The sequence below is a fragment of the Lycium barbarum genome, chromosome 7 (assembly GCF_019175385.1).
Source record: "Lycium barbarum isolate Lr01 chromosome 7, ASM1917538v2, whole genome shotgun sequence".
NCBI lineage: Eukaryota > Viridiplantae > Streptophyta > Magnoliopsida > Solanales > Solanaceae > Lycium > Lycium barbarum.
Genome location: NC_083343.1, coordinates 131961977 through 131975574, shown reverse-complemented (window position 1 = coordinate 131975574; position 13598 = coordinate 131961977). Strand labels below are relative to the sequence as shown.

At 29.7% G+C, this 13598-nt stretch overlaps 1 protein-coding gene across 1 annotated transcript; it reads right to left on the bottom strand.

The window, feature by feature from the left end:
• Window positions 1–2245: 2245 nt before the first annotated feature.
• On the bottom strand, window positions 2246–4746 carry LOC132604488 (cell wall / vacuolar inhibitor of fructosidase 1-like). The gene is made up of 2 exons (XM_060318016.1): window positions 4319–4746; window positions 2246–2580 (listed from the first exon to the last, which is right to left on the bottom strand). The coding sequence occupies exons 1-2, from the start codon at window positions 4604–4606 to the stop codon at window positions 2368–2370; spliced, it is 501 nt and encodes a 166-aa protein (XP_060173999.1). The 5' UTR covers window positions 4607–4746; the 3' UTR covers window positions 2246–2367.
• Window positions 4747–13598: the final 8852 nt, after the last annotated feature.

Sequence of the window (13598 nt, the reverse complement as noted above, 5' to 3'; positions counted from 1 at the left end):
TATTCATGTCTTCTACTTAATTTAGTGTTCTCTAATTGCTTTTTTGTTCCAAAATATAATGATATTTCCAATTAAATTCCTTTTGTATTAGATGTAGCAGTAGCTGCTATCGAAACTAAATCTTTTAAATTGAAAAACTAATTAATTGCTCATCGTCATTGTACCGCTAAAATGTCAATTTTTATCCATCCTAATCACGTTCACATCACTTGCTCCTACCAATATTTAGACACCATTATCAGTCTTTAGCACTAAAAGTTCGTATCTTTTCATAAACCTTGATCATGTTCATACAGCATTACCAATTTTTAATAGTTTTTTCCTCAAAAAATTACATTTTCATTCACCAATCAAACATCAAGAAACATTCTTTAAGAAAATATTTTTCGTGGAAAAAGTACCAAAAACACTTGACATTACCTTGTAGAGGTCAATTATGCATTGACCATTGAGAACTATGCTTAGATGTAACAAACGAAAACTTGCTTCCACGGTTAATGGAATAGAACATTCCTTATTTCATTGTTGGCGATTTCAAGTTTTGAGATAGAGGCATGAGAATATCAATCTAAGGATTTCATTATCAAGTTCACGTAGTAATAGTGTATACGGTAAAAATCGGTGTCAAGAGTTGGGTGAATTAGGAAGAGACACGTGTCAATGATGGCTAGTCAATGGTGATTCAACCATGATGACACCGGATACAAACTTGTGGCCGGATAAGAAGCAATTCAAGATGTAACTATTACAGAAATGTTACAGACCCCAAGATTCCTCCAACCTTTATTAGCTTTTATTACGCTTTATTATCCTTTGTCACCTTTTAATTACTTTTTATTGCAGCATTAATATTTGACAACAAAGGGGGCAGGATTTGTGGATCATGCACCTTATAGCTCTAGTATAAGTAGAGATTCTCATTCTATTGTAAAATATCAGAAATTATATAACAATACATCATACTTTCTATGTTCTCTATATTCTTTTATTCCGTATTCGAAGTGTTCTTAAAGGCTGAGTGTTCAACTGGAGTCAACCTAATTAAGAGATTTCTCCGAATTCTTACGGCCCAAGCTTATTTTATTATATTATTGATTTACATTTACTTGATTTCATTACTAATTGTTGTTACTTTATTCTCGTCTATAACAAATCAATTCAGGTATCTTTTAAATCACTAAACAAATTCAATTACTTGTTCAAAATTTTAAATCGACAATTAATTTGGCAATTTGTGTTTGTGAAGTGATGAACACACTGTCCGGAGGTGAATTAATAGATCAACACTTGCAATGAGAGACTACCAGTATAGGCAAATATATACTACTTCCTCCGTCCCAAATTAAATATTTTTAGTCTGACTAGGCATGAAATTTAAAAAAAATAAAGAGAGACTTTTGAATCTTATGGTCCTAAATTGAAAATGTATATAATGTATTAAAATGTCCTTTGAATCTTATGATTATATACTTGTCATGTAGGATGTTTTAATTATCAACTTACTAAATATAGAAAATTGAGACAGACCAAAAAAAAAAAAGTAAGATACTTAAATTAAATTGGAGTGAAGGGAATAATATAAATAGTTACAGAATTCTTGAACCTGATCTACTAGATGTGGCTCAATTAGAAGGGCGAATGAGATGGTGACACGTTCTACTACTATTTCTGAGTCATTTCATTTTCAAGAAAGAAACATCACCAATCAATTAGGCTTACAATCTATCTAACAGACTCGCATGATAATGTTTATTTCGTATTTAATGTTTTCTTTAAAAAAACGTTTGCCCCTATTTTCGTTTAGAACATTTGGGTTATTTACCTACAACAGAGTAACAGATCTATATATATAGCTAGTGAGTTTTGAGCGCTAGCATAAAATGTGATGAAATTTTTGTACCAGCTTTAACTAAAATCTCATGTTCGAGCCTAAAAATGAAAATGAATACAAGTCCGTCATCTTTAACTAGAGATTTTTTATTTGAACCCCAAAAATAAAGTAGTAGGAAGCGATTTCCTTTAAATTAACTCTACACAATGCAATTATAAATAAATAAATACCATTCCTTCATTTTTAACTAGAAATTTTTAATTTGAACCCCAAAAATAAAGAATTAAGAAGCGCTTTCCTTTAAATTGACTCTACACCAGGCAAATTTAAACCAGTCGGATCAGTATATTTTAAATACTCTTAGTGCTATAAAAGCACTAGTGGAGACTTATCTAAAAGGGGACAACATTACTATTTAATAAGGATAAGTGCTACACTTGTAAATATATATTACATCATGATACATTTGTGATGATTAAGAGGGTACATTACACTTGTCACTTTGTGAAAGAAAAGAGTTACACACATCACAAAATTCACAATAAATTTCTGACAATAGCTCTACCAACATCAGAAAGTTCATGAACAGCTGAGTTTAATTTAGAAAGTGGTGAATATTTAGTACCCTTGAAATAGTCCTCACATTCTTGTGCATCTCCTGAAGAACCTACCATTCCATCTTCTGCAAATTTTGGATCCCCTTTTGTTAATGCTTCAATTGCTTCTGGCATGCTTGCTGTTAATATTACCTGTTTGTTGGAATAATAAAAATAAAATATGTGATCTTTTGTTAGTACATTTTTATTATGATATTCTCTCCAATGACATTTTTCCCATAAAAAAAGTTGACAAATATTTATATTTGAAAATAATTAACTTTACATTTGAGGAGAAATTTTAGAATCACAAAAATATTATGACATGTCCATGTACTGTTAAAGTTTTTATAGCCTCACAAATTTCAAATTGACCAAACATCACATAAATTGAACACAGAGAGCATCTTTTCATTTCATTCCATTTCATGATTTCAATTTACATGGCGTAATTTAATTAGACAGAATCTAAAAAAGAAAGGTTTTGGTGCATGATGCAGTGGCTCTGCCACATGCCCTTCGGGTATCAATCAACACTCCTTCATTGGAAAAATGCATTGTGTAGCTAGATAAAAATATTTCTTTATATATATATATATATATATATATATTATGTCTTGAAATTTTTGTGAATTTACTTCTTTATAATTTGATCTTTCTTAGTAAAAATTATGGCTCCAGGTACATGCGGGCTGAAACAAGTTATGAGATTTAAGATTTATGTGGCTATAAAAATATGTCATCAAACATAAATTATACTTAAAAATTTAAAAGTTAAATTGCTTCAAGTAAAAGAAAACATTTACTACCATTTAAATGGAAGTGTGCTGAGATTAAAAGACCAGTGGCCTCAGGTAGGGAAGTAGCTACCCTTGTTCAAGGAGAATTAACTGGCACAATATCTTTTTATATATACATACTAGGAGTGTATATGGACCGGATTGGTTCGGACTTTTTAAACATCAAATCAAATCAATTGCGTCGAGTTTTTAAATTTATACACCAAATCAAATCAATAAAATTCGAATTTTTCAACCTCGTGTTTTCTCGGGTTATTCGGTTTTCTCGAATTTTTTTCCGGAATAGTCTGGATACAAAACATATAACTTTTACTTCAAATATTTCTTTAGTCCCAGTAAGATACAACTATATAATTAAGGTGTTTCTTAAGAAAATAAAACAAAACGTGAGAAGAGTGATGACATTGTATTAAAATATTCAACAAAAGCTAATATAATCGGTTAAAATAAATATTGCTAATTAACAAGCCATAAAATAAAATGACTATAATCTAATAATACTAAGTCATGCTAAAATAAGTATTAATTACATGACAAAAAAAAATAAGTTATGTATTTTTACTCTCTAAATCAATTATGCAAAAATAAATAATAGATATCCAATATTATTGTCATTCCTAGTGGTAAATTGAATTTCTTTTGTTAGCATTAGTGTTGAGTTGATTTTGATTTGGACTTTATTTGAGTTACTAATATCCACAGGATATAAAACTTATTGACATTCAAAATTCTAAGTTCAAGCTTGAATAATATGATAATAGATAAAAAAAACTACGAAAAAATTTAAGAAATATTTATAAATTACATTACAAATAAATATTTTTATGTATAAAATATTTTAAAAATTAAATACTTATACTATCGGGTTGATTTGGTTCGATTTGACTTTTTTTAGTTAAAACCAAACTAAACCAATAATGATCGAATTTTTTTTCAACACCAAACCAAGTCAAACCAAATCACTAGTCGAATTTTTTTCTCGATTTGACTCCATTTATCAATTTAGTGCGATTTATCGGTTTACTTTGTAAACCACTAATACATACTATACGTTGAATCCTAAAGAAAAATATAACATAATTTTACATTACCTTATATGAAAAGGCACAATCCTTTAAGGCATCTTTCCAAGCTGCTGGAGGATTTGAATGCCTAAGTTTAGAAATCATATTTGCAGCCTGATTAGCCTTAGATTTAATAGCATCCACCATTATCAGTGCCAACGTTGTTATGTCTCCTTTTTCACTTCTTTTGTCTGAGCGCAGAGTTTTCACACAGAGTGCATAATTTGGTGTGTTCTTGCATGTTGTTTCTACTAGATTTGCATTTGTTTGTAGTACTATGGCCAGAAACATCATTAGGAAAAACAAATTCTTCATTTTCTTGATTTTTCTATATGGAGAAATTGGTGTCGTGAAATATGAGGTTGTTTGAGTTTTTTTTATATAGATGGATGGATTCAATTGCGTGCTGATCTCTTTCTCTGTTTGTCGGTGGGGCTTGTTTGGGCTTGTGGGTGAGAAGAGTGTGTAAAGAAGCCGGCTTATGGATGCCTTTGGATGATTAAATCATTGCTCTACTCCCTTCAGCCTCAAATTACCTGTCGTGTTTTTAAAAAATAGTTATTCCAAATTAATTATTGATTTTTATTTATTATGAGATGATGTTATGAGCAGAGGCGGATTCAAGATTTAAATTATATAGGTTCAATTCTAAAATTCTTACCATTAAACTTATTATATTTTTAAAGTTATGAATTCATATCTACTATTTATTACAATTTTAATAATTTTTTACACATAAATTTATGTTTCGCGGCATAAGTTAGGGGTTCAATTGAACCCCCATATAACATGCTAGATAGGTTATGAGGGTAAAATAGGTAAAAACTCTCTTAATTAATGTTCCCTCCGTTACAACATGCTAGATAGGTTATGAGGGTAAAATAGGTAAAAACTCTCTTAATTAATGTTCCCTCCGTTACAATTTAAGTGTTTTAATTTGGCTAGTTATAGAGTTTAAAATAAAGAAGGACTTTAAATATTGTGGCCTTAAATTAAATATGTGTATAATGTACTAAAATAACATTTGAATCTTACAGCTATAAACTAGTCTCGTAGAATGTTTGAATTGTCAACTTACTAAATATAGAAAATGACACTCTTTTTGGGATAATCAAAAAGGAAAGTTAAGACACTTAAATTAGGACGGAGGGGGTAATATGTAAAAATTTACTAAAAGTTGCTACAAACAATAAATTTAAGTCTATAATTTTACCAACATAATTAATTCAATGCTAATGCTAATGCTAATGCTAAGAATCTTAATAGTTGAACTCACAAAATTTAAACATTGGATCTGCCTCGCTCGTAGAAAGGACGAGTTTCTAAAGAAGCCACGCTGCTATTTGATCATTAAATCACACACATAATCCCTCGAGACCTTCGAACTAAACTTGACATCGTTTATTTGATGTACGTAGATTTCAACTATTTTTATTGTAATTACCTTCCTAAACTTGGTAGTTTGATAGGTTTTTATCCATGTTAATATGCTAAAGAGCGTGAATACACTTTTTTTTTAAACTTGTGACCGTAAAAAGAATTTATGTGACAATGAGTGCATTACACCTCCTTCGGTTGAGGCTGTCCAAGAAAAAGCTAATCCCAAATAGCAACGTATTGAATGATTATTAGAACTAAAAATAATTTAAATATATACCGAATAAATAATAGGAGTATACAAATTCAAGAATCCCCTAAGTATTATGCCTTCAATCATACTCTATATGATAAGACGTGGAACTATCAAAGTGTAAACAACCCTAAAAGCATCACTGGCCCTTCTACGATGGGAAAAAGACACACATGTTTCGTAAGGTATCATGTGCAACATTTTTCGAAAGTAAGTTAGCGGTGGCAGAGCCGCACTCTGTCGAGGGTGTTCATCCGAACCTCTTCAGCGGAAAAAAATAATAATATTTTTACAAGATTAAAATTATTTTTTATGTAGATATAGTAGATGTTGAACCCCCTTAGGCTTATTCGTATGTTTACTTTTTTATATTTTGAATCCCTCGACGGATATCCTGGCTCCGCCACTGTAAGTTAGTCTAAAATATAAGCCTTGTGATACCCTTTGATAGAAAGCGGGCCGATAAGGATGGATCAAGCAGGATTAATAAGTTTCTAGGCTAACAAGTTTTTAAAGACGATTTGCACATGACATTTTACAAAATATAACATTGAAATGAAAGAGCAACATAAATAACTTTATAATGACGTAGCGCAAAGGATAAATCCATACAAGCGAAAAGTATCTTTACTTTACCTTGATCCACCTTAATTAACGGGAGAAATGAATTTTTAGCCATTTACAAACTCTTTTTAGTTTTATGATCCTTTATAAGTGATCTTCATTTTTTTACGTATAAAAGACCTCAAAAAACACATAAAAGATTTGAAAAGACTGTTTTCTTTTATTTAAATTGTAAAAATGCAAGAGGTCTCATTTCCTCTTAATTAACCTGCCCTCTATTAGAGGTTACAAATCCAATATAATAAGTCAGACGAGGATTCTAGAAATAGATTAAATCTCAGGTGAGATATCCTAGTATTTGCTTTAATTAACTCCTGTTGTAACTATAGGTAGGAACTTAATAGAAAATATATATCTTAAATACAATTGTAATTGTATAAATATATTTAGAATCAAAGTTAATGGACATATTTAATTACGAGGTTGACGGATACATCCATCATTATATTGATAAGAGATAATGCTTCCTTTCATTATTCTCATGAAAGTGGAATGTATTATTGCCTTTTTCTTATCTCTTCTTTTTTTGGGTTAATTTATAGTTAGTGTTCATGATTGGCTCTTCTTACTTGTTTGATTGGACGATATTATCAGATAATTGCGTGATGTAATATATGTCTAGTGGTTGATAAAATTGCATGACATTATTAGCCAGCCTGCTTACGAATTGTGAACTCAATTCTTAGTATAATACTACTATTAATTTGGAATTATTGTAGAAATTCATAAGTTATTTTTTTCTAGCAAGTATACATAAATTATCGTTGATTATATATATGATTATATACATATTGTACATGAATTATACACATATTATATATTTAGTAACTATTTTTAATTTACTCGATTTGGGACGAACGGATATTTTGGTTATAAGTTCCTCTATAAAAGATCATACATTTTATTTCATGATATCACTTCATTATCTTGAGGTTGTTGTGGCCCAGTTTTGGATTAAAAGCGTTTTGCACTCCATACATACTTTTTGACATTTTTGCACTATCTTTTATTATCTACTGCTAATAATTATTTACTGTCTCATCAAAGCCCAAAATACACCAATGTGAAAGCAGTGTCCTTTTCATGATTATAAAAATATTACTAGCTCCATAAATAAATAACAATAATCTGCTTTCTGGCCCCACGCCCATGTGCTGTGAGCTGCGCAATTTGTCTAAATGCGGCTACTGGTTTTGTTTCACATAAAAGCAAAATTTATAACCCCCTGTTTTAATTACGTAATAGATTTTCTTTTTTAGTTTCCAAAGAAAAAGGATATACATCTATATTTATAAAACAATTTAACTCAAAACTTACCGCTTTATTTTTAATGAAAGAAAATAATTTACAGCAATATGAATATCTATGGCTTGTTTTAGATAAACAAAAAAAAAATTAAAATCTTGCTTTCTTTTTTAAATTCGTGTATAGTTAAATTATGCCATATAAATTAGGACGGAGGGAGTATTATTTTGTGGTGATTAGTTATGCAAGATTTAGTTATTCATATATTAGTTACCAAACATGATATTATTTAAGCAGGATTTAATACATGAATAATTTAGCTCCTAAGCAGCTACCAAACGACGGCTTACATAGGGGTGTCAATGGGACGGTTCGGTCGGTTATTTTAAAAAAATTATACCATCCCAATTCTTCTGTTATTTTATTTTGTATAATCAAAATTAGACTTTTCAAGACCGTCCCATCATCTCGATTTTCTTCGGTATCGGTACGGTTTGGTTAATTTCCGGTTATTTTAGTTTTAAAGTGTCACCCAAGAATACACCACCATTAAAATGTAACGACATAGACCTCCACAAACTTGTTTGTAGTACACCATCAAATAAAGTTTCTATTTGTTTCTTATAAAATACTTAATGTAAAAGCTATTAAAAAAACTACACAAAGTAATTAAACTGAAATGTGTTATATCGAGTAGTAAGACAACAACAACGTGAATTCTCATTGATTGACCAGGGAGAAGAATAACTTGCCAAAAACAACAATGTTGAATTGAGTCAAAACAAACAGTAGCTTATAGGCCACAGAAACCACACCTTGAAGTTGATACATATACATCAAGCAACATAGTAGAAGAGATCTTGGAGGTAAACTTCTGTTAGTCCTAACTATAACCAAAAATGCCTACTTAAACCATCTAAATCTATGACCGTATGACGATATATATGAGGTATCTTTTTGAAATTAAATCCAATCAACTAAAGGCGCAAATTTAGCGGTCAAAATTATTTTTTATATTTGAAATAGAACTTATAAAATATATTTTCTATATTCAATTTAACATATCTGTAATATATAAAATATATTTCATACATGCAAGGCAGTTCGGTTCGGAAATTTTTTGATTTTTTGTATAAATTAAAAAGACCACCCTAATTGTTCGGGACGGTTATAAGCTTAAATAAAAATTCACAATTTTATTGGAAAAACACTATAAATCGGTTCGGTATGGTTAGGCTCGATCGACTTTTCATATTTTTTTGACACCCCTAACTTACATATACAAACTATATAATGTAGCATCACATAATATCAATAAAAAAAATACTTCATCCGTCTCAATTTATGTGATATAATTTGAATAGATACGGTGTTTAAAAAAAAATTGAAATTTATAATTTTAAAAAATTCATAAAATATTTATCTGGTTATAAATTATTTTATTAAGGATAAAAAAATTATTAAGTTAAATTATTTTTAAATATAAATATATTATTCTGTTGAGACAAGTTAAAAAAAAAGTTTATCACGTAAATTAAAATCGAAGAAGTATTAATGCAGCATCACACAATATATGGGCGCCCACATAAGTGACGGATAGCAGAAAATTAGCCAGGTGGACACTTAACATCCACCCAACGAATTAAAATCGACGTTTACAATGTAAAAAGAAGTCATTATCAGCACCAGGAGTGTAACACCTGTCCTTCCAATCTCATCACTTTTTGCTCTATTTAACACTGACTAATAATTGTTTGATTTGAAACATAAAGCTTCTTTTTTCCTTTTTTGGTTTCTCATCTAAGGTAGCTCCATTAGATTTAAAGAATTTCACGACAAAAGGCCATAAATAGTCTCTTATCTATGGAGGTAGGTCTAAAATAGTCCCTTCATAATATATTTATCGGTTTTAGTTCTTTAACTATCCAAAAACTTATCAAATTTGATCTCCATCTATTTTTTTATACAAAAAACGTATAAACTCATAAACCTTCGTGAGATTAATCGTTAAATCCTTCCTCAGACCTATATTTCTCTCTCCCTGCTTCTTTTTCCTCAAGTTCATTCTTTAACCTCAACTTTATCCTCAAGTTCTCTCGCACGTTTTGCGTCGGTTAAAACAGACCCAGTCCGTCGGTTTTGTTAAAAAAAAAAAAAAAAAAAAAAAAAACTGACGGTCTCACGTCAGTTTTTTTTTTTTTTTGAAAATTAAATAATGAAATGTAGGAACTTGGAGTCAAACCCGGGTATGTTCCTTGGCATTAAAGGGCTTTACCACTAGACCACTGATATTTTTTGTTCATATACTTACATTGATTTAATTTATACTGTTTTTTCGCTCTAAAAATCAACGGACTCCGTCTCCATCGATTTTTTTTATAAAAAAATAATCAATAAAAATAAAAAACCGACGGACTCCATCGGTTTATTTTAGAAAATAATATAACAAATAATTATATTTTTTTGCGCATTTTTGTGCAAAAAATAATCTACGCAGTCCGTCAGTTTTCTTTAAAAAAAATAGATTTAAAAAAATTATTGAAAAACCCGACAGAATCTGTCGGTCTTTCCGTCGGTTTTTACCAGTTTTTAGTAGTGTTTGAGAAGAATGGTTACAGAAATTTTATGCCTGAGTTTGTCTTTTCGAATTTTAGAGACTCGAGAGCAATATCAGTGCCAGAAATGCTTTTTTTTTTTTTTTAACAAGAGGAACTTGAGGAAAAAGAAGCAGGGAGAGAGAAATATAGGTCTGAGAAATGGTTTAATGATTAATCTCACGAAAGTTTATGAGTTTGTATGCTGTTTGTATAAAAAAATAGACGGAGACTAAATTTGATAAGTTTTTGGATAGTTAAAGAACTAAAACCGGTAAGCGTATAGTTAGGAACCATTTTAGACCTACTCCCATAGATAAGAGACTATTTATGGTCTTTTCTCAGAATTTCACCTTTAAGATTTTTTTTTTTTAATTAAAGACGGTTTCATTCTCAAGACTCGAACTCAAGATATCTGAATACAAAAATTTAATAAGATTTGTTTTAATACTTGAGTTCTAAAGGCAAAGCTTGTGAGTTGTTTCGAAACTTAGTAGGTAAAGCGACCGAGAGTTAGGCTGCTAAGTGGAACCAAACCATTCAACTTACCATTTGCACGATTCGATCTAGCAAGAAATAATTGAAAAACAATGTTTCCTTGCGAACATTAAGATGTAAACCTTGTCGTAAAAAACAGATACTTGAAGCTAGCTACTTTAAAGACTAAGTATTCGCCACTTCATCACAACCTTTACTTATAGGGCAAAACACATATATGTACATGATACGGGGATATATTTACATAACATGATGATATTTTTCAGTTTACAAAATATATCAATAGACTTGTTACAAAATCTATACGAATTAGGTAAATTAAAAAGAAGTAAATAAAACACATTAAATAAGGTAAGGAAATCGTTTTACTTATTTTATCCACTTCTCTCTTTCCATTCAAAATTTAGATATATAGTTCCCTGATTTTCTCCAACTTTTGCTTCCTTATTTCATCCACTTTTCTCTCCCATTCAAAATTAAGATATATTGTTACCTAATTTTCTCCAACTTTTACCCAAAAAGTCCATTATAATCGGTAATTTTTATGTACAAAGTTCATACACCAAAAAACATATATGTATAATTTTCGTATGCAATATGTATAAATGTATAGATTCTTATAATTTTTATATATGAAATATGTATAAAAATTATATGAGTATTTTGATTATTATAAAGTACATATAAATTGTATAAAATCTAATCAAAGTATGTATAAATTTTGAGAAAAATATGTATAATAAACTTGTAATTGATACAACCAGATTCCATACAAAGTTCATATACCAGAAAATAAATATATATTATTTTTGTATGCAATATATATAAAGGTATAAATTCGTTATAATTTCAACGTATGAAATATGTATAAAAGTTGTATGTATATTGTGATTATGATAAACTACATATAAATTGTATAAAATCTGATCAAAGTATGTATAGTTTATGAGAAAGTATATATGTATAATAAGTTTTCTGATTGATACAAACCACATTCCATCCACATTTCATACACATATCAGTTTTCAACATTTTTAAGACTAATTGATATCAAATTTGTTCGCATTTCATACACATTGTGCCGCATATATCTAAAAAATGACATATAGCAGGCTCCATACCCATTTCATACATATATAAGTTTCACCATTTTTTAAAACTACAGTTTATTTAATTTATACAGATTTTCAAAACACACAATGATCGTATATATCTCAAAACGATACAAATCAATTTTTATATACAATTAATACACAAGTTAATAATAAAAAATACTTTGAAATATTGGTTTGAAAATTTATACTAGCAGAATGAAAATAGTGTCTATCATAGAAGGAGAGAGAGAAAGAGAAAGAAATGTTTTTAAAAAGAAGAAGAAGTTGAATGGTAACTATCCTAGAATTAAGTCCACATTTAAAATCAGATTTTCTTCCTTAAAAAAAGCCTAAAATCGTGGGATTCCTTTAAGCCCAAATCTCATATACTTTGTATTTTGTTGGTATGTTTTGTAAATAAAGAAAAGTATCCTTATGTTTTGTAATATAGAATTTTAAATATGTGTTATTAGATCATTTTTCCTTAAATATATAGCTAGGGAGGTTTACCGGGCTGGGTGAGCCCGATTCCAACACAGTTCGGCCCGGCAACCGCCCGGTTAAGGAGAAGGTTGTGTTAGAGGCCGAGCTGGATATTTTCTTGGGCCTAAAGATTGGCCCTGGTGTCCACTTGTGCACCAGCCCGATTAATTAATTTTTTTTTCCCACAATCTATACTTCAACTAATGCTTAAGGTGAGGGACGCAGTTTATGTTGTATGCATTGTAAAAAAGATTAAGGTATTCAGATAATTTGATTATTGGTTCCAATATAATTTCAAAAGATGCATTATTGCAGGTGGAAAACATTTGTTACTCCCCAAAGTACCAGTATGCAAAATCTCTTAGATCGTTACTCCTTAACTATAATAACCAGAGTTTAGGATAATAAGATTGGTTTTGTGTTTGAAAAATAGACAAAGTCGTGGAGTTTCAAATTTCACCTGTAAAATTTTATGATAATGTCCTGGAATTTATTCTATGAAATTTGAGATTTTATGACAGTGATTATTTGTTAATTATAAGGATTTAAAGCGGTTATTTATGAATTTTATCCTAAATAAAGGAAGTAGTCTCCAAGTTTTTGTTTTTAACGAGTCTCTAAAAGTCTAGTGGTCCAACAGTATGAATATGCAAGAATTGTGGGCTTCGTTGTTTTATAGGGCTGTAAATTGTTTTATGGGCTTCAACTTACATAACCCAATACACTAATTCTGGGCCAATCAGTCCTTAAGTCTTTAGTGATAAGAAATGTGGTAATTACACCCAATGACCTAAGATAATAGGTGTTTTTAATCCTCATTTTGCCATGAGCAAATCTTAGTTGACAAAGTTACTCGATACTTATGTTGGTATCAAATACAATCAATCCTCTCTATAACAACATCATTTGTCTGAATTTTCTTTGGCTGATATAGCGAAATGTTATTATAAAGAAAATATATAATATAACATAACATTTCAAGAAAAAAAATGTGGCCGTTAGATTAATGTTATGGAGAGGTCTAACTATACTCACAAAATTAATCGTTGAAGTGTGCATAAGCTGACCCAGATGTCATAGATATAAAAAGGAAAGAGATTTGTTCTTTGATAAATGATGAAATATCAATATCTACCTTA

Excerpts from the sequence above, each read along its gene's own strand:
- LOC132604488 (XM_060318016.1), bottom strand. The coding sequence starts at position 4,606 with ATGAAGAATTTGTTTTTCCTAATGATGTTTCTGGCCATAGTACTACAA. Across the intron at positions 2,581-4,318 it reads ATTGTGCCTTTTCATATAAG|GTAATATTAACAGCAAGCAT; the intron begins GTAATGTAAAAT and ends TCCAACAAACAG.